This window comes from Salvelinus alpinus, chromosome 24 (assembly GCF_045679555.1).
Source record: "Salvelinus alpinus chromosome 24, SLU_Salpinus.1, whole genome shotgun sequence".
In the NCBI taxonomy this organism is placed as follows: Eukaryota; Metazoa; Chordata; class Actinopteri; order Salmoniformes; family Salmonidae; genus Salvelinus; species Salvelinus alpinus.
Genome location: NC_092109.1, coordinates 27,358,044 through 27,380,685, shown reverse-complemented (window position 1 = coordinate 27,380,685; position 22,642 = coordinate 27,358,044). Strand labels below are relative to the sequence as shown.

Sequence of the window (22,642 nt, the reverse complement as noted above, 5' to 3'; positions counted from 1 at the left end):
CATTTAATATCTCAATGTTCAAAGTTTAGCCGATTCCAACAATAGATTCCCCCGTTCCTCCTACCTCGGGCTTCCAGTGGGGAGACCTGAGGTCAACCTACCCCCGCCCCCCTCCCCATCTCGTACTTCTGAGTGGGAGACCTTCCCTGCCTAGCTCAAAACTAGAATCAGGGTGCACACTCTGACAAGGTTAATTGACACACAGTCCCACATGGTGACATGATATCATTGACATGACATGCAAATGAGCGATAGAAAACCGATCGTGCAAATGTCACCATTCCGATTTCTTGTGTGCGGGCGACCCGTACCGCCCCCGGCAAGATGCCGCCCTGGGCGGCTGCCAATGCCGCCTATACCTAAATCCGCCACTGCGTACCGGGGGGAGGCCAGTCCTCTTCTGGCTGTGCTGGGTATTGATTATAAGAGTACATGGCCATCTAGGCCAGATTGTTCTCCTCCTAATGCACATCTCATTAGTGTGAGGGAACCAATCTATTATAGAGAAAAGGTCAATAAGAGACAGATACAGATGTAGGATCTTAATTTGAGCCAGTTCACTACAGAAGGAAAATAATCCTGCAGCAAAAGGAAATGTGAGTTATCATGTGGATTATAATTAATGGACATTTTTGTAGGGGTTGAAATATTTTTTTCGCAAAGTCTAAAATGTCAAAGTGGAAATAACAAATTTCAGAAGCCTTTTTAAACCTCAAATACACTACAAGTTTAACATTTCCTGCAATATGGTGATCAAATTAAGATCCTATATCTACAGTATATACACCGAGTATACAAACATTAAGAACAGCCGCTCTTTCCATGACACAGACTGACCAGGTTCAGGGTCTACAGACAATCACGGATTACAAAAAGAAAACTTGCCCCGTCGCGGACATCGACGTCTTGCTTCTAGACAAATGAAAAACTTTTTGGTGCGCTTTGAGGACAATACAGTGCCACCGACGCGAACCGCTACCAAAGAATGTGGGCTCTCCTTTTCCGTGGCCGACGTGAGTAAAACATTTAAACGTGTTAACCCTCGCAAGGCTGCCGATACAGACGGCATCCCTAGCCGCGTCCTCAGAGCTTGCGCAGACCAGCTGGCTGGTGTGTTTACGGACATATTCAATCATTCCCTATACCTGTCTGCTGTTCCCACATGCTTCAAGATGGCCACCATTGTTCCTGTTCCCAAGAAAGCCAAGGGCATTGAACTAAATGACTATCGCCCCGTAGTACTCACTTCTGTCATCATGAAGTGCTTTGAGACTAGTCACCGACAAACTGAAATGGTCCACGCACACAGACAGTGTGGTGAAGAAGGCGCTACAGCGCCTCTTCAACCTCAGGAGGCTGAAAAAATATGGCACCGAAAACCCTCACTAACTTTTACAGGTGCACAATCGAGAGCATCCTGTCGGGGTGTATCACCGCCTGGTACGGCAACTGCACCACCCACAACCGCAGGGCTCTCCAGAGGGTGGTGCGGTCTGCACAACGCATCACCGGGGGCAAACTACCTGCCCTCCAGGACACATACAACACCCGATGTCACAGGAAGGCAAAAAAGATCATCAAGGACAATAACCACCACTGCCTGTTCACCCTGCTTCCATCCAGAAGGCAAGGTCAGTGTGCATCAAAGCTGGTACAGAGAGATTGAAAAACAACTTCTATCTCAATGCCATCTGATTGTTAAACAGCCATCACTAGCACAGAGAGGCAGCTGCCTACCTACAGACTTGATATCATTGGCCACTTTAATAAATGGAACATTAGTCACTTTAATAATGCCACTTTAAGAATGTTTACATATCTCACATTACTTATGCCAAATGTAAAGACTGTATACTACACTATCTATTCTATACTATCTATTGCATCTTAGCCGTTCTGTCTGCTCATCCATATATTTTATATTTATATATTCTTATTCCTTTACTAGATTGTGTGTATTAGGTTATGTTGTGGAATTTGTTAGATATTACCTGTTAGATACTGCTGCACTGTCGGATCTAGAAGCATAAGCATTTCGCTACACTCACAATAACATCTGATAACCATGTGTATGTGACCAATAAAATGTGATTTTGATTTAGGTGCCAGGCGCACCAGTTTGTGTCAAGAACAGCAATGCGGCTGGGTTTTTCACGCTCCACAGTTTCCCGTGTGTATCAAGAATGGTCCACCACCCAAAGAACATCCAGCCAACTTGACACAACTGTGGGAAGCACTGGAGTCAACATTGGGGTGCAACTCAATATTAGAAAGGTATTCTTAATGTTTGGTATACTCAGTGTACAGAAGAGTAGGACAGATACATAAACATACATATCGATATAGAGACAGAGGGAAGAACACCGGGAAATGGAGAGACAGCCTTCAAAGCTACGGCAGGTGGGGGCAGATGAGAAGAAGGGAAAATATGGTTGTGTATAAATCAGTCCAGTAGTGAGGTCCACAGACGTACATGTGAAATGACCTGATTGAGTACAGATTGAGTATTACCGTAAGATGTCTGCCTTCCACAGATGAGGCTGTGCTCAGAGAGAGAAGCACAGTGTTTTCAAACTACATCGTTCATGGACGGTTTGTTCTTCTTGTAAACACGAGCCTGTGTCTAACAGCGTAAAATTGGACTCATAGGTGAAATTACTCATTGTGCAATGTGAGGTAACCTTTGAGATCAACCGTATCCATCATGGCCTTTATCAGTATCTGTGTGTTTCAGAGAAATCCCTACCCTTCTGTATAGACGGGTTGGTTGTTCAGCAACAAAACCAACGTGTGCGCAACTATGGGGCAAAACAGACAGCGTTGGTTAAGGTTGTTCATAACATGTAAACTAGATTTCGTCTCCAATGTTTATCGAAAACATAAATAAAGTTGCACAATGAGCAAATGTCTCTAGAATACATCCTTACAGATGTTGGTTAGCTAGCTAGCTAGCAAATTTGAGCCATATTAGCATAGATGTGACATTAGTCATAACACCTCAAAACAAGACATGGTCTCAAGAACAAGATCAATCGGGCTGAAACGAGACACTTACAATTCACCACATGGCAGTTTCTTGTCATTGCTGTTAGCTATCTGGCCAGCCAGAATCACAACAACACACGATAGTCTGCCCCTTTGAAGCTTGCACTTCGTTTTCGTTACATTGACAGCTAACCCGTCTATTTTATTATTGGGCTGTTGTATTGTCAATCGTTGTGCACTCTCCAGTGTTATCCTGTTGTGTTATGCAGGATTGGGTTGTGGTCTATTCTATGTTGTTTCACCATCTAAATGATTATTCCATACAGTAACACTATACCCTCTCTTTTAATTTCATGCTTCCTCCACTCGCTACGTTTGTGCAGGCAAGTTCACTTTCTCCTGACAGCCCCATGCAACAATAACCAAATGATCACCTCATTATAAAAGGGAACATGCGATTTCTCATAATACTCAAATCCCAACACTGGCTCTATTTATTCAATCTGAGCGGGGTTTGTCATTATGAGATTACTGTACATTGAAACCAATAGGCTGTATGCTGAAGCATTAATAACTCAAAGGCAGTGTCCTTGGGTGCATCAGGAGAGAGCTGGGAATGATCATTCAGGGATTTGGTGTTTGTTGGTAGAGAGGAGAGAAACAAACACATGAGATGAACTCATTAGGAGTCATCCAATCCTGTTCAATCAGAGAGATGGGTCTGATCTGATGGAGAGAATGGGGATGAAATGATCGAGAGGAGAAGAAGAGAGGAGTGGTTGGAGGAGAAGAAGGAGAAGGAGAAGAAGGAGAAGATGAAGACAGCAAAGTGTTACATTTCTCTTCCTGAGGTGAGAAGCCTCTCTCTCTCTCCCACAGTCCAGTGATGGTTGGCCCTTCCCCAGAGTTCATTAAATAGTTAATTAGTTAATTAGTCTGAACAGATGGCTGTGCAGCACAAATCAAGAGGCTGCATTGGCCTGGAGCAGCCAGGAGGAAGGTAAGGGTAAGGTGAGTAGGCAGCAGCATTGGGCTGGAGCAGCCAGGAGGACAGTAGGGGGAAGGGAAGAAGGCAGCAGCATTGTGCTGGAGCAGCCAGGAGGACGATAGGGGGAAGGTGAGCAGGCAGCAGCATTGGGCTGGAGCAGCCAGGAGGACGGTAGGGGGAAGGTGAACAGGCAGCAGCATTGGGCTGGAGCAGCCAAGAGGACGGTAGGGGGAAGGGAAGAAGGCAGCAGCATTGTGCTGGAGCAGCCAGGAGGACGATAGGGGGAAGGGAAGCAGGCAGCAGCATTGTGCTGGAGCAGCCAAGAGGACGGTAGGGGGAAGGGAAGCAGGCAGCAGCATTGGGCTGGAGCAGCCAGAAGGACGGTAGGGGGAAGGGAAGCAGGCAGCAGCATTGTGCTGGAGCAGCCAGGAGGGCGGTAGGGGGAAGGGAAGCAGGCAGCAGCATTGTGCTGGAGCAGCCAGGAGGACGGTAGGGGGAAGGGAAGCAGGCAGCAGCATTGTGCTGGAGCAGCCAGGAGGACGATAGGGGGAAGGGAAGCAGGCAGCAGCATTGTGCTGGAGCAGCCAGGAGGACGATAGGGGGAAGGGAAGCAGGCAGCAGCATTGTGCTGGAGCAGCCAGGAGGACGGTAGGGGGAAGAGAAGCAGGCAGCAGTATTGTGCTGGAGCAGCCAGAAGGACGGTAGGGGGAAGGGAAGCAGGCAGCAGCATTGTGCTGGAGCAGCCAGGAGGACGGTAGGGGGAAGGGAAGCAGGCAGCAGCATTGTGCTGGAGCAGCCAGGAGGACGATAGGGGGAAGGGAAGCAGGCAGCAGCATTGTGCTGGAGCAGCCAGGAGGACGGTAGGGGGAAGGGAAGCAGGCAGCAGCATTGTGCTGGAGCAGCCAGAAGGACGGTAGGGGGAAGGGAAGCAGGCAGCAGCATTGTGCTGGAGCAGCCAGGAGGACGATAGGGGGAAGGGAAGCAGGCAGCAGCATTGTGCTGGAGCAGCCAGGAGAACGGTAGGGGGAAGGTGAGCAGGCAGCAGCATTGGGCTGGAGCAGCCAAGAGGACGGTAGGGGGAAGGTGAGCAGGCAGCAGCATTGGGCTGGAGCAGCCAAGAGGACGGTAGGGGGAAGGTAAGCAGGCAGCAGCATTGGGCTGGAGCAGCCAAGAGGACGGTAGGGGGAAGGTGAGCAGGCAGCAGCATTGGGCTGGAGCAGCCAGGAGGACGGTAGGGGGAAGGTGAGCAGGCAGCAGTATTGGGCTGGAGCAGCCAGGAGGACGGTAGGGGGAAGGTGAGCAGGCAGCAGCATTGGGCTGGAGCAGCCAGGAGGACGATAGGGGGAAGGTAAGCAGGCAGCAGCATTGGGCTGGAGCAGCCAGGAGGACGGTAGGGGGAAGGTGAGCAGGCAGCAGTATTGGGCTGGAGCAGCCAGGAGGACGGTAGGGGAAAGGTGAGCAGACAGCAGCATTGGGCTGGAGCAGCCAGGAGGACGGTAGGGGGAAGGTGAGCAGGCAGCAGCATTGGGCTGGAGCAGCCAGGAGGACGGTAGGGGGAAGGTGGGAGGCAGCAGCATTGGGCTGGATCTCTATGTACTAGTATACACAGTCCTATCTTCACCATGCTAAACACTCCTGGACTGCACATGGCAGACATTTGGGATTCTTCTCAAACAGACATCAGACATCTTTTCCCCTTTCACAAAGCACAAACATATCATGAATTAATCTAACATCCACAAAAACATTTCATTTGTTTGAAACCCTTATGAAATTGTAAGAGAGTATAGAGAGATACTGTAAGTGTGTGTGTGTGTGTGTGTGTGTGTGTGTGTGTGTGTGTGTGTGTGTGTGTGTGTGTGTGTGTGTGTGTGTGTGTGTGTGTGTGTGTGTGTGTGTGTGTGTGTGTGTGTGTGTGTGTGTGTGTGTGTGTGTGTGTGTGTGTGTGTGTGTGTGTGTGTGTGTGCGCTGTGGCCATATTGCATTAACACATTTTGATTGAATGAATTCTTTGCTTCGCTGCAGATTTAAAAAGCACTTCTGATGGGTTATTTTTAGACTGTTCTCATCTCCCCTTCTGTTTCTCCTTCTCTCTCTAACGCTGTCTCTCTCTGTTTCTCCTTCTCTCTCTAACGCTGTCTCTCTCTGTTTCTCCTTCTCTCTCTAACGCTGTCTCTCTCTGTTTCTCCTTCTCTCTCTAACGCTGTCTCTCTCTGTTTCTCCTTCTCTAACGCTGTCTCTCTGTTTCTCCTTCTCTCTCTAACGCTGTCTCTCTCTGTTTCTCCTTCTCTCTCTAACACTGTCTCTCTGTTTCTCCTTCTCTCTCTCACACTGTCTCTCTCTGTTTCTCCTTCTCTCTCCAACGCTGTCTCTCTCTGTTTCTCCCTCCCTCATCTGTCTCTATCCCCCTTCTCTCTCGCTCCCTCCCTCCCTCTATATCCCCCTATCTCTCTCTTAAAGAGAGGCTGAAATCAGGTTGGCATATGTCAGTGTGCATGTGCATAAGTATGATATGATACTAAAGATTATGTGCTAAACATATTGTTGAAATGTCGAACAGTTGTCTTTCTCTTTTTAGGCCAAAATGTTTTGTCCAATGAGAGAGGTGGTGAGGGTGGATGGCACAATTTCTACTGTTACTTATTCAAATATGCACACGTACACATACACACAAAATGCACACACACACTAATACATGTATGCATAAATGCACGCACACACACAAGCGAGTACACACACACAAACTCCCTAACAAACACACACACACACACACACACACACACACACACACACACACACACACACACACACACACACACACACACACACACACACACACACACACACACACACACACACACACACACACACACACATACATAATCCCTTCAGTACAGTAGAGTAACCCAGTTGAAGCAGAACAGAGGGAGAGAGAGAGAGGTTAGTCTACTCGCCCACGTACCAAAATGTTCAACCATGTTAGAGGAATCGAGGACGCTGCATCATCCCTCTGCATCGCTCAGCAAGATCACTCTTTACCTCTGTGTCAGTGTGTGTGTGTGTGTGTGTGGTACACTACACAAGGGTAAATTACACACATACCTACATAATACATATACAGACGCACACACATGCAGTACATACACAACTACTACACAAATGTATGTAAATATGTAAATCACACAGGAAAAGACTACTATTTGGCTTAAGAATGATGTGAACACGCACACCATTGAGGAGCATTTGGATCAGTCCATTACAGCGGCATGCAGCGCAAGGATTAAATAGTGCGTTAAGAAAACTGGAGTTCACACAGAGGATTGTTCTCACGCTCCACTCAATAATGTTTCCAGTTAGTCAGACAGATGTAGAAAAGCATAATAGCACATGAAACATGACCACAAAACAGACAGGCCCAAATTTAGCAGGTCAGGACAGGACTGCTGCCAGGTGCACCTTAAACTCTCAAACCTCTCAACTGGCTGGCCCGGTCTGTCAATGACTGTCTGGGTTACATTTCACTCGGTTTACACTAGTGGGAAAGCTTGAACTGTATCATAAAGTACTCCAATTTCTCTCTTGAAGAATACTCTGATGTGTTGAGACAGGCTTGATACAGTAAACAAGATCCCATTACCCAACCTGGCAACCACAATGGATACTGTGGTGTACTGTATACAAACAAACACCTGTTGAAACAAGCAGGTAGTCAGCCCCTCAGAACAGCTGACTAAACTCCTGTCCACTGGCTCAGTCTGTATACAGAGGCAGACCACACAATGCTCAGGTCATGGTTCAGCTAGGGCCAGATGGTTCTCCTGTTCAGGTCATGTGGTCAGGACAAAGTCCAGGACCTAGCTGTAGACTACAGATGTAGGATCAGGATTGGATCACTCTTTTGGTGCTGAAAATGTTCCTGCATGGCAGGAAATGCAGACTTGTAGTGTTTTCAAGGTTTAAAAAAGCCTTCCAAAGTTTGGAATTAACATTTTAAAATGTAAGACTTGATTTGCCTTAACAAAAAATATATCAACCCCTTGCTGGATTATTTTCCTGCTGTAGGAGACTGGCTCAAATTAAGATCCTACATCAGTACAAGAATGACCCAGATCTTTTCCTGGTCAGTTTACATGATCAGGAAAAATTCCTTGCTCTATATAATTGCAAGGCATCTAATTCAGGTGAGATAAACCATAGACGAAGAGTTCTGAGGACTGACGGTGCAAACAGGAAGTGATGTCATAGTATGCCGACAGACATACTCACCAAGCACGCCCAGACGGTAGTTCATAGTGACCACAATGACGTTGCCGTAGGCTGCGAGGACGCTGGCGTCGAACATGTTTCCCGCCCCCTCCATGTAGGAGCCGCCATGAATGAACAACATCACCGGCTTCTTCCGACGGTCACGGATATCTGTGGCGAAGAGAGGGACATGGACACACACCACAAAAGTACACACACACACACACACACACACACACACACACACACACACACACACACACACACACACACACACACACACACACACACACACACACACACACACACACACACACACACACACACACACACACACACACACACACACACACACACACACACGATGAGAGGATGAGAGAAAGAGACAGAAGTAGAACAACTTTAGATTCTGAGGAACAGATGACACAACTTTTTGTGTATTTACAAAAAAACACCCACAAAAATGTCCACAGAACATCATTCACTCAAATCATATATCCATATGTGTCATTCAATCTCCCTTTTCTACTGTGGCCTCTCATCTTCAACTAAACTACATGACCAAAAGTATATGGACACCTCTCATTCCAAAATCACAGGCATTCTTTTTTTTTTACCTTTATTTAACAAGTCAGTTAAGAACAAATTCTTATTTTCAATGGGTTAACACTGTTTTTTACCTTGTCAGCTCGGGGATTCGATTTTGCAACCTTTTGGTTATTAGTCCAACACTCTAACCACTAGGCTACCTGCCGCCCCTAGCGGAGGTGGTCCCCCCTTTGCTGCTATAACAGCCTCCAATTTTCTAGGAAAGCTTTCCACTAGATGTCGGAACATTGTTGAAGGGACTTGCTTCCATTCAGCAACAAAAGCATTAGTGAGGTCGGGCACGGAGGTTGGGCGATTACGCAGGTGACGTCCCAATTAATCTCAAAGGTGTTCGATGGGGTTGAGGTCAGGGCTCTGTGCAGGCCAGTCAAGTTCTTCCACACCGATCTCGACAAACAATTTCTGTATGGACCTCGCTTTGTGCACGGGGCATTGTAATGCTGAAACAGTAAAGGACCTTCCCCAAACTGTTGCCACAATGTTGGAAGCACAGAATCATCTAGGATGTCATTGTATTCTGTAGCATTAAGATTTCACTTCAGTGGAACTAAGGGGCCTAGCCTGAATCATGAAAAACAGCCCCAGAACATTATTCCTTCTCCACCAAACATTAAAATGTACATTATGCCTTGGGGCAGGTAGCGTTCTCCTGGCATCCACCAAACCCAGATTAGTCTGTCAGACTGCCAGATGGTGATGCGTGATTCATCACTCCAGAGAACACGTTTCCACTGCTCCAGAGTGCAATGGTGGCGAGCTTTACACCACTCCAGCCAACGCTTGGCATTGTGCATGGTGATCTTAGGCTTGTGTGCGGCGGCTCGGCCATGGAAACCCATTTCATGAAGCTCCCGACGAACAGTTCTTGTGCTGACGTTGCTTCAAGAGGCAGTTTGGAACTTGGTACTGAGTGTTGCAACCGAGGACAGACGTTTCCACTTCACAATAACAGCATTTACAGTTGACCAGGGCACCTCTAGCAGGGCAGAAATTGAACGAACTGACTTGTTGGAAAGGTGGCATCCTATGACGGTGCCGTGTTGAAAGTCAGTGAGCTCTTCAGTAAGGCCATTCCACTGCCAAGGTTTGTCTATCGAGATTGCATGACTGTGTGCTTGATTTTATACACCTGTCAGCAACGGGTGTGGCTGAAATAGCCGAATCCACTAATTTGAAGGGGTGTCCACATACTTTTGTATATGCAGTGCATATCCTCAAAGTCTGAAACGTAAGCTTCTTCTCCTCCTTCCTGACCTTCATACTGAACTGAGAGGACATTATAAGTGAAAGCTATAGTGTTGGAACCTATCCAGGGGTTAGTCATATTAGATGTTAGAACATGGTGGTAGTGTTGTTGTGGCAGTCTATGTATGTTTCTGTCCCCTCTTGTAGTGCTGTGCTACAAGTCTCCCTGGGCCCCCTCTCTCTGTGGAATTATGGCACAGTCTGTAACTCTCACTCTCCCCTCTGGCGAGTTATGGCACAGTCTGTAACTCTCACTCTCCCCTCTGGCGAGTTATGGTACAGTCTGCCACTGTCTCTCCTACTGTCCTCTCTGTAGTATGCTGGTACGGTCTGGGTTTCACAGGATCCCCCCTCTCTGTGCTGTGGTATGGTCTGTGTGTCTTTGTAGGGCAGAGCTGCCAGTGCTGCCCAGTTAGCCTAGCGTCTGCCCTGTGGATAATTCATATGAGAGCCAGACCAAGAGGAAACATAAATAACAGCACAGCATCTGTTTAGCCTGATGAGCTTCTGGAGTGGGAGATGGGAAAAGAGACAGGGAGATGGAGATAGAGAGAGAGATGGAAAAATATACAGAGGGAGAGAGATGAGTATATAAATAATGTAGAGATCGATGGGAAAAGAGAGAGAGAGAGAGAGAGAGAGAGAGAGAGAGAGAGAGAGAGAGAGAGAGAGAGAGAGAGAGAGAGAGAGAGAGAGAGAGAGAGAGAGAGAGAGAGATGTCACAAGAAAATGGTGGGACAGGATGAGATCAAATAAACCGTTACAAAGTTGTACATGGCAAGGTCTCTTCACGGACACAGAGATGCATGTAGGAAACTTCACACACGTGAGCACACGGACACACAGACACAAACACACATAGGCAGCTCCGATGCTGAGTCGCTATGGAAACTGCCTCTTCTCTCTCTAATAGAACCGCACCAGACATTCCATTGCACTGACTCACTCTGAGCCTGTTGCCGTGGTAACACATTCTACTCACGTATTTGCATCACAACCTGAATCTCAGGTTACACATGCACCAGAGTGCAACACACACACACACGCACACCCGCACTTGCATGTGCACACACACACACACCACTGCGTCAATACACACACATGCAGTCATCCTTCATAGAACATATTACAGTGCACTCGAGAGACTAAATACATTAAAGCCCTGACACACACACACACACACACACACACACACACACACACACACACACACACACACACACACACACACACACACACACACACACACACACACACACACACACACACACACACACACACACACACACACACACACACACACACACACACACACACACACACATTATTTCCCCATCTCTCTTATGCAACCAAAATCACATATGCGCACAATCATACAGCAATGGAGTGCACACACACACACACACACACACACACACACACACACACACACACACACACACACACACACACACACACACACACACACACACACACACACACACACACACACACACACACACACACACACACACACCACGCACACGTACTCCATTCCCTTTCTCTCCAGTGTATTGTGTGTCTCTAGTGATTTCCCAGAGGAGATGTAAACAAGTTCAATTATCCCAGCATTACCAGGCCAGCAGAGCCCTTGGTGTGACGCCTGGCTAATGGATCAGCTCTCCTCTCTGTCACCAGGCAGTCACACACCACAAGCACATGACAAACAACACACACACAGAGACAGACAGCGACAGAGACATTGACAGAGAGGGACGCTCAGCACTGGACTGGAGAGTGTCACTCTTCTCCAGCAGAGCTAGGACATCTAGAGCACCATGTACTTTGTCTCTGAGAGTGTTGCTGTGGACGTCTGAGTGCTCTGTGTGTTTGTGAGCATGTGTTACCTCTAAAGGATGTAGGCCTTTGTGACAATCTATCTCGCTGTTCACCCACATAAAGCATTCAAATACCTCTGTGTGAATGGGAGCTAAGTGAACGTAACGATTTGAGTTTATTATGTGTCCGTGTGTGAGCGTACGAGCCTAGCATGACGACATAATAATGTACATGTTGCAGTATGTGCGTGTCTGTGCACGTGTTCAGGCTGACTAACAGAGGCGGGAGATGGGATGTGTGTTAGAGCCACCTGCAGGACTCTCCAGGTGTACGTGTCTCCTCAGAGAGACATTTCACTATGTGACTGACTCACATTGGGAAGTCCAGGAGGTTAACACTCCATCCAAACATGTCATTAACCTACGTTAGATAACGTTAACTAACCAACGTTACTTACATATCCAGTCACAGGGACAGCATGTAATATGTATATAATATGCATGTACTATGCATGTAATATGTATATAATATGCATGTACTATGCATGTAATATGTATGTAATATGAATATGGGTGTTATGGGTCCATCTGATAGGTTGACTGCACCATACATAATGTGGATATTCTGTAGATCATAGACATTATGTATGCAGCTGTTCATCACTCTGTACAGTACGTGGGACTCATTAATTCTTTATGGAGGTCTTTCTAAGCATCAGCACAAGAGCTAACCTTGTAGCAGGGGTCTGGACTGACCCAGTCAGAAGTCCATCCTCCTCCACATTTAATGGATTGGTTGAACAGTGCAGAAGAGAACCTCCCCGGACAGGTTTTTTCTTCTCGTCAAGACCAGTATGTAGGGGGATCTAGTTTGGGGCGTTTATTTTAGGCCTGCTACAGTGCGTTAGGTTAGGTTTGTCATGCCTTCACCTTCCCTGTGTTGTGTGGGTGCTGATGCCCCTGTTTGTATGTGATGGAGTGTGTGTTGGTGTAGGATGTGTCTGTGAAAGAAAGTGATATAGAGTGATTTAGTGTCTGTGTACTGTATGTGTGACTTCACACGTGTTAGTACATGATACGAGTGCATATGTTAGTGCATGATAAGAGTACATGATAAGAGTGCACATGTTAGTGCATGATAAGAGTGCATATGTTAGTGCATGATAAGAGTACATGATAAGAGTGCATATGCTAGTGCATGATAAGAGTACATGATAAGAGTGCATATGTTAGTGCATGATAAGTGTGCATATGTTAATGCATGATAAGAGTGCATGATAAGAGGGCATGTGTTAGTGCATGATAAGAGTGCATAATAAGAGTGCATGATAAAAGTTAATGTGTGCATGTGGGAGGGGAGCAGAGATAACTGTCTCACTCAGCCAACATCAGCCTACATCCCAGGCCTACAGGGCCAAAAGGGCCCTCACTGTTCTGCCTGCTTCAAAACAGGCCCTGAAACACTGGCACACTATTCTCGCTCCTTTCCTTCCTTCCTCTCCTCTCTTCTCTTCGTAACCCGCCACTCTCCCTCTCCCCTTCTCTCTGCCTTTCTTCTGCTGCTGCTCTCTCTCCCCCTCCACCCTTGCTGCTGCTCTCTCCCCCCTCCACCCTTGCTGCTCTCTCCCCCCCTCCACCCATGCTGCTCTCCCCCCTCCACCCTTGCTGCTCCCCCCCACCGTTACTGCGCTCCCCCCTCCACCCTTGCTGCTCTCTCTCCCACTCCTCCACACATGCTGCTCTCTCTCCCCCTCCTCCACCATTGCTGCTATCTCTCCCACCTCCACCATTGCTGCTCTCTCCCCCCTCCACCCTTGCTGCTCTCTCTCCCTCCACCCTTGCTGCATTTCTCTCCCTTCATCTCAGCCCTACTAGTCTCTTGATATTGGACTGCATTCTCTCTCACTTCCTCTCTTCTGCAGCTCTCTCTTTCTCACTATTTTCCCTCCTAGTCTCCCACTCATCCACCCTCTCTTCCTCCCTCTCTCTCACTTTCAAAGCTCTATAAATGTCATTTCATCATGCACTTGTCTTCATCACCACTATTTTTTCCATTTTCTCCCCCTCCTCGCCCTCCCCTGTGCTCTCAGCGCTCCCCTCTCCCTTTCATCTCTCTTCTGTCATTCTGCTCCTCTCCTCCAGATTCCTGTACGCATCCTTCCCTCTCTTTTCACCGTTAAGAAACCGCACAATTGGATTAGCTAGATCTGTCTCTTTTTAAACCATAGCAATTAGAGATGGCAGAATGGGAGAAATGAACACGGATACAGCAAACACACCTTAACACATACAATCAAGCACAAACACATACACACACATCCACTGCCTGAGTGGATGCATACACAAACATATGCACACACACGCACATAAACACAGTAGTAAAAGTCTGATCTTTCAGACCTCTTGATTATATAAAGACAAGGCATCATTCCCCTGGCTAGTTTTAACAACTAGTTACATGGTTTCCTACATGTGTAATGTTTGTGGGATAGCAACCTTCACCGCTTGGAATCGTATCCAAATGCCAGCATCCCCCTACAACCAAACTGTAATGCCTTTACTGTAAAAACCCACCTATTCCCCAACAAAGAACCAAATAAAGAAATGGTCAAGTGGATCAATCAAAAGACCCAATCTACACAATGCAGTTAAAGAACACCTATTAAACAAAATATAAAGTATTCACCTTTTGGATGGTGCAAGACAGAGGACAGTCAAAACAGCATGACTTTGTAAAAATTTATATGCAAATAAAATGCAGTTTATTGGTTGATTAACCATATACCAAAAAAGGAGAAAATGGCTGTGGCAGAGGTGTGTGGAACAATTGAGGTTTGTGTGTATGTGTGTGTGTGTGTGTGTGTGTGTGTGTGTGTGTGTGTGTGTGTGTGTGTGTGTGTGTGTGTGTGTGTGTGTGTGTGTGTGTGTGTGTGTGTGTGTGTGTGTGTGTGTGTGTGTGTGTGTGTGAGAGAGAGAGAAAAAGACAGAGAGAAAGACAGAGAGAGAAAGAGAGAGAGAGAAACAGTGAGAGAAAGACAGAGAGAGAGAAAGACAGATAGAGAGAGAGACAGAGAGAAAGACAGAGAGAAAGAGAAAGACAGAGAGAGAGAGAGAGAGAGAGAAAGAGAGAGAGAGAGAGAGAGAGAGAGAGAGAGAGAGAGAGAGAGAGAGAGAGAGAGAGAAATAGAGGGAGAGAGAAAGACAGAGAGAGAGAGAGAGAAACAGAGCAAGAGAGAGCAAAAGAAAGAGAGAGAGCGAAGGAAAAAGAGAGATGAGAGAGATGATAGATGAGAAGGGAATATGTCTGTCTAAATCAGTCTACTTCACAACATTAACGTTGAGTTATCTATTCTACCTAGCTTTTAGCTATGGTATCAAATATAATATATTATGTGTATATTATTATACATATTACATTTTTGTGAGACGATTACAATTACTGAGATAATAATAATAGTGATTACACTTACAGACACCAACATAATGTCAGTTTATTATTCTATCCCCTCCAAAAGTTTGAAAAATACCACAAAAGGGTTAAACATGCTGCAAAAATACCTTCATCCCTTGGTTTGTTCATTGTAGACTCATCGTGTTTTTTTGTGAGTGGACCTAAGGTTCAGAAAAAAGGGAGGAAAAAGAGAAAAGAGAAAAAGATTTCACTTTGCTGAAAATGAAAAAGAAACCAAGGGAGGAGAAAAATGGCAAACCAGCAAGAGACTAGCGTTGCACGGTATACCGATTACCACGGTAACATCGCGATACCAAAACATCATGATACTTCTGATACATTTTTTAGAATACCGTAGTACTGTTTCATATGATACCGACTTTTTCAGCCCTAGTGATCCAAAAAACCTGCTACAAAATGTTTAAATTCAGTTGAATTGAAGCGACAGCCACTAGTCTCTGGTATGCACAGGTCCAATCATATCCACTTCACTTTCATGCTCACATCACGTGTAGCAGCTGTAATCAGCCAGCATAACCCCCTACCAGCCCCCATTCACCTGCTTCTCTCCTTCTGCTCTTCATGAGCATCTATTCCTCAGTCAGTTAAAAAATATATCATTTAGCCATGATGGCGACGGGGATGCAGACCCTGATGAGTCTTCTGTTGTTAGAGTTGTACATTTGTTACATTGGAGCAGCACGCAGAGCGAGCAATGATGATACATTGTATCATTACATCACCTGTTATAATCAAGAGCACAGACCAGTCTGAGTTTGAAGTTCCCTGTCAAGCAGCCTTTTGAGTGTCAGATAGGGAAAATGGAGCACCGCTTGGCGACAGGCATGCTTGCAACTTTTACAACAGAGAAAACTGCTTGTCTCGAGCCTAAACAGTAAAGAAATATGACCCATATTATACCTTTTTTTCTTTCGATTGGGATTTGTGCACACTTTAAATAGTTTCACAAACCTTGTCGCGGGCCATTTTAAACTGATCCCACGTCACTAATTATTGGTTTGATAAAAAACAATGTTGTTCAGTCATGATACCTACCTAGCTAACAACCTGGGACTTGACAGTAGGTCAAGGCTAATTTGATTGGCACAGGAAGAAAGGAAAAGGGTCTGCTACTCATGAGATGTGCTTCCAAGGTAGGATTCATATAGGCCTAATGGAAGCTTAAACTACACTGAACAAAAATATAAATGCAACATGTAAAGTGTTGGTCCAATGTTTCATGAGCTGAAATAAAAGATCCCAGAAATGTTCCATAAGCACAAAAATCCTATTTAGCTGAAATTTTATTCACACATTTTTGCACAATTCCTAGAAGCTGAAAATGTCCCAGTTCTTCCATGGCCTACATACTCACCAGACATGTCACCCATTGAACATGTTTGGGATGCTCTGGATTGACGTGTACAACAGCGTGTTCCAGTTCCCGCCAATATCCAGCAACTTTGCACAGCCGTTGAAGAGGAGTGGAACAACATTCCACAGGCCACAATCAACAGCCTGATCAACTCTATGCGAAGGAGATGTGTCGAGCTGTATGAGGCAAATGGTGATCACACCAGAAAATGACTGGTTGTCTGATCCACGCCCGTAACTTTTAAGGTATCTGTGACCAACAGATGCATATCTGTATTCCCAGATATGTGAAATTCATAGACTGGGGCCTAATGATTTAATTGAAATTGAAGGATTTCCTGATATGAACTGTAACTCAGTAAATATAAAACATTGTTGCGTGTTGCATTTATATTTTTGTTCAGTATATATAAAAAATTGATTTCTTTCTGGTGCTACTTAAATTCTGTTTGGTGCCTAACGCTTTAAACGTTGGGAAAGTGTGTGTCTTTGTGTTTGTAGGAGAGAGAGTGGTGTGTGTGTCTGTTAACTGAAGAGTAAAGAAGGTTTCAGGCAGTGTTTCCCCTTAGTGACATAATAACATGCAGATCATTGGGCAGTGTTTCCCCTTAGTGACATAATAACATGCAGATCATTGGGCAGTGTTTCCCCTTAGTGACATAATAACATGCAGATCATTGGGCAGTGTTTCCCCTTAGTGACATAATAACATGCAGATCATTGGGCAGTGTTTCCCCTTAGTGACATAATAACATGCAGATCATTGGGCAGTGTTTCCCCTTAGTGACATAATAACATGCAGATCATTGGGCAGTGTTTCCCCTTAGTGACATAATAACATGCAGATCATTGGGCAGTGTTTCCCCTTAGTGACATAATAACATGCAGATCATTGGGCAGTGTTTCCCCTTATTGACATAATAACATGCAGATCATTGGGCAGTGTTTTCCTCTTACTGACACAATAACAAGCAGATTATCATGCAGTGTTTTCCTCTTACTGACACAATGACATGCAGATCATTATGCAGTGTTTTCCCCTTACTGACACAATAACATGCAGCTTATCATGCAGTGTTTTCCCCTTACTGACACAATGACAAGCAGATCATTATGCAGTGTTTCCCCCTTACTGACACAATAACAAGCAGATCATTATGCAGTGTTTTCCCCTTACTGACACAATGACATGCAGATCGTTATGCAGTGTTTTCCCCTTACTGACACAATAACAAGCAGATTATCATGCAGTGTTTTCCTCTTACTGACACAATGACATGCAGATCATTATGCAGTGTTTTCCCCTTACTGACACAATAACATGCAGCTTATCATGCAGTGTTTTCCCCTTACTGACACAATGACAAGCAGATCATTATGCAGTGTTTCCCCCTTACTGACACAATGACATGCAGATCATTATGCAGTGTTTTCCCCTTACTGACACAATGACAAGCAGATCATTATGCAGTGTTTTCCCCTTACTGACACAATAACAAGCAGATTATCATGCAGTGTTTTCCCCTTACTGACACAATGACATGCAGATCATTATGCAGTGTTTTCCCCTTACTGACACAATAACATGCAGATTATCATGCAGTGTTTTCCCCTTACTGACACAATGACATGCAGATCATTATGCAGTGTTTTCCCCTTACTGACACAATAACAAGCAGATTATCATGCAGTGTTTTCCCCTTACTGACACAATGACATGCAGATCATTATGCAGTGTTTTCCCCTTACTGACACAATAACAAGCAGATTATCATGCAGTGTTTTCCCCTTACTGACACAATGACAAGCAGATCATTATGCAGTGTTTTCCCCTTACTGACACAATAACATGCAGATTATCATGCAGTGTTTTCCCCTTACTGACACAATGACAAGCAGATCATTATGCAGTGTTTTCCCCTTACTGACACAATAACATGCAGATTATCATGCAGTGTTTTCCCCTTACTGACACAATGACAAGCAGATCATTATGCAGTGTTTCCCCCTTACTGACACAATGACATGCAGATCATTATGCAGTGTTTTCCACTTACTGACACAATGACAAGCAGATCATTATGCAGTGTTTTCCCCTTACTGACACAATAACAAGCAGATTATCATGCAGTGTTTTCCTCTTACTGACACAATAACATGCAGATCATTATGCAGTGTTTTCCCCTTACTGACACAATGACAAGCAGATCATTATGCAGTGTTTTCCCCTTACTGACACAATGACAAGCAGATCATTATGCAGTGTTTTCCCCTTACTGACACAATGACATGCATATCATTATGCAGTGTTTTCCCCTTACTGACACAATGACAAGCAGATCATTATGCAGTGTTTTCCCCTTACTGACACAATGACAAGCAGATCATTATGCAGTGTTTTCCCCTTACTGACACAATGACATGAATATCATTATGCAGTGTTTTCCTCTTACTGACACAATAACAAGCAGATCATTATGCAGTGTTTTCCCTTTACTGACACAATGACAAGCAGATCATTATGCAGTGTTTCCCCTTACTGACACAATAACAAGCAGATCATTATGCAGTGTTTTCCCCTTACTGACACAATAACAAGCAGATCATTATGCAGTGTTTTCCCCTTACTGACACAATAACAAGCAGATCATTATGCAGTGTTTTCCCCTTACTGACACAATGACATGCAGATCGTTATGCAGTGTTTTCCCCTTACTGACACAATGACATGCAGATCATTATGCAGTGTTTTCCCCTTACTGACACAATAACAAGCAGATCATTATGCAGTGTTTTCCTCTTACTGACACAATAACAAGCAGATTATCATGCAGTGTTTTCCCCTTACTGACACAATGACATGCAGATCATTATGCAGTGTTTTCCCCTTACTGACACAATAACAAGCAGATCATTATGCAGTGTTTTCCTCTTACTGACACAATAACAAGCAGATCATTATGCAGTGTTTTCCTCTTACTGACACAATAACAAGCAGATCATTATGCAGTGTCTTCCCCTTACTGACACAATAACAAGCAGATCATTATGCATGTATATTCCTCCAGCCATATCCCAGGTAGGCCTTTGCAAATATGAGCAAATCAGACATAATATGTAGTATTATATTATACACTTAACAGTGTGAAGTTAAATTAAATGTGTTGTATTGAGTAGAAGTGTGAATTTCAGTGACAGGTTTTTGGAGAATGTTTTGAAAACGGATGCCAGGTCACAGATTTCTTCCCACTGTGGTATCGCGATACTACTTGATATCATGATACTTGGCCTGGTGTCGTATCGTTTGTTAAAATGTTGGTATCGTAACAACACAACAAGAGACCATCTTCTCTCTCATTTTCAAAAGACTCCCAAACAACCGAAAGCCAAAAGTAAGAGAGCATTACAAATACAGCTTGTCCTGCGGAGACAGCCCCAAACTAGTCTGTTTCACTGCACAGTATCTAGTTGAGAGGTGCCTGCTGAAAGACCCTAGAGAACATTTCCCATTTATTCCCTACGCATCAGTGCTTTGTAGAGGAAAATCAATGAGGAGAATCAAGCCATCATTCTTTGTGGTTAGAAGGCAGGCAGGGGAATGCCAACCCATCATGGCGCATCTGCCCACTCAGCCCCTTAGCTCAATGCTACAGCCCTCAGGCTACAGCGTATCCGGGCCCTCATCACGTCCACAGGGACTGGTCTGTCCTGCCAGGATAAACAACTACATTCGGGGGATGACCAGGGACATACACATACATACACACGCACGCACGCATAAACTTAAGCACACACATTTCACACATTCATACACACAAAAACATCCCATCCAGAGACATCAATGCCCTCATAAGAATGTCCCTCCCTCCTCCAGAGTATCCCTACAGGGAGCCTGGCAGGGGGTGGTGGTTCAGTATTTACACAGCCATGTGAGGGCTTCTGACAGGGCTCCCCTACGCCAAGGTCACACAGGTGGCCCACATTAAGCTTTAACGTTAACAGTGGTTAAACGTTCCATAGAGGACAGCCAATAACAAGCATTATCAGAGTGACCCCCCACCCCTCTGGCGCGCTGCTCTCTTTAAGCCTGGCCGATAGGGATCCTGTTCATTTGTTTATTGTCTCGATCTGTCAGTGGAGCGCTACATGGCCGGCACAATCACTACACGGCTTTTATAGTCCCTCTCAATCACTTTTAGGATTCAGCACGCTATCCTGTCCCCACACCCGACACGCATGCGCACACATGCACACGCACACACAGCCACCTGGCATGCTAGCTATGCTAACACCACTCTCTCCCTTTCTGTTATAGGGTGTTAACGACACACTACTTTCTCCCTACGTGTTGGCGATACACTCACTCATTTAACAGACACAGTGTACTCTCTGTTGGTGAGCCAGCAGCTTTATCACTCTCACAGTGTGCTAACTACATCTCTTCGCCTGTCTTCTGATGGCTCCCACATAGGGTGCTAACTACATCTCTTCGCCTGTCTTCTGATGGCTCCCACATAGGGTGCTAACTACATCTCTTCGCCTGTCTTCTGATGGCTCCCACATAGGGTGCTAACTACATCTCTTCGCCTGTCTTCTGATGGCTCCCTCATAGGGTGCTAACTACATCTCTTCGCCTGTCTTCTGATGGCTCCCTCATAGGGTGCTAACTACATCTCTTCGCCTGTCTTCTGATGGCTCCCACATAGGGTGCTAACTACATCTCTTCGCCTGTCTTCTGATGGCTCCCACATAGGGTGCTAACTACATCTCTTCGCCTGTCTTCTGATGGCTCCCTCATAGGGTGCTAACTACATCTCTTCGCCTGTCTTCTGATGGCTCCCTCATAGGGTGCTAACTACATCTCTTCGCCTGTCTTCTGATGGCTCCCTCATAGGGTGCTAACTACATCTCTTCGCCTGTCTTCTGATGGCTCCCTCATAGGGTGCTAACTACATCTCTTCGCCTGTCTTCTGATGGCTCCCTCATAGGGTGCTAACTACATCTCTTCGCCTGTCTTCTGATGGCTCCCTCATAGGGTGCTAACTACATCTCTTCGCCTGTCTTCTGATGGCTCCCTCATAGGGTGCTAACTACATCTCTTCGCCTGTCTTCTGATGGCTCCCACATAGGGTGCTAACTACATCTCTTCGCCTGTCTTCTGATGGCTCCCACATAGGGTGCTAACTACATCTTTTCGCCTGTCTTCTGATGGCTCCCTCATAGGGTGCTAACTACATCTCTTCGCCTGTCTTCTGATGGCTCCCACATAGGGTGCTAACTACATCTCTTCGCCTGTCTTCTGATGGCTCCCACATAGGGTGCTAACTACATCTCTTCGCCTGTCTTCTGATGGCTCCCTCATAGGGTGCTAACTACATCTCTTCGCCTGTCTTCTGATGGCTCCCTCATAGGGTGCTAACTACATCTCTTCGCCTGTCTTCTGATGGCTCCCTCATAGCGTGCTAACTACATCTCTTCGCCTGTCTTCTGATGGCTCCCTCATAGGGTGCTAACTACATCTCTTCGCCTGTCTTCTGATGGCTCCCTCATAGGGTGCTAACTACATCTCTTCGCCTGTCTTCTGATGGCTCCCACATAGGGTGCTAACTACAGCCTCTGACTGAGACAGATCTATTGGAAAAACGCACGACCAAACCTCTGCAGTAGTGGATGAATGGCGGTCTGGATGAGGGACACACCCAGACCACCAGCACTGCTCTCTCTCGGTCTCTGTTCTCAATTCAATTACATTTAATAAGGGTCTTTATTGGCATGGGAAACATATGTAACATTTCCAAAGCAAGTGAAGTAGATAATAAACAAAAGTGAAAAGTCCGGAGCCTCCAGCGACGATCCCCAGTCCGGAGCCTCCAGCGACGGTCCCCGGCACGGGGTCTCCAGCGAGGGTCCCCGGTCCGGGGCCTCCAG

The 22,642-nt window shown here is 45.7% G+C and overlaps 1 protein-coding gene across 2 annotated transcripts in view; it reads right to left on the bottom strand.

Annotated features, from left to right (window-relative positions):
• Positions 1–22,642, bottom strand: part of LOC139552457 (neuroligin-2-like) — a 97,400-nt gene that overhangs the window by 36,308 nt on the left and 38,450 nt on the right. The window contains exons 3-4 of one of the 2 annotated variants that reach the window (XM_071364216.1): positions 15,448–15,501; positions 8,240–8,389 (exon numbers count right to left, since the gene is read on the bottom strand). In XM_071364216.1, coding sequence (XP_071220317.1) covers positions 8,240–8,389; positions 15,448–15,501 — 204 coding nt within the window. The remainder of the gene's footprint in view (positions 1–8,239; positions 8,390–15,447; positions 15,502–22,642) is intronic. The other variant, XM_071364217.1, reaches the window with a different exon arrangement.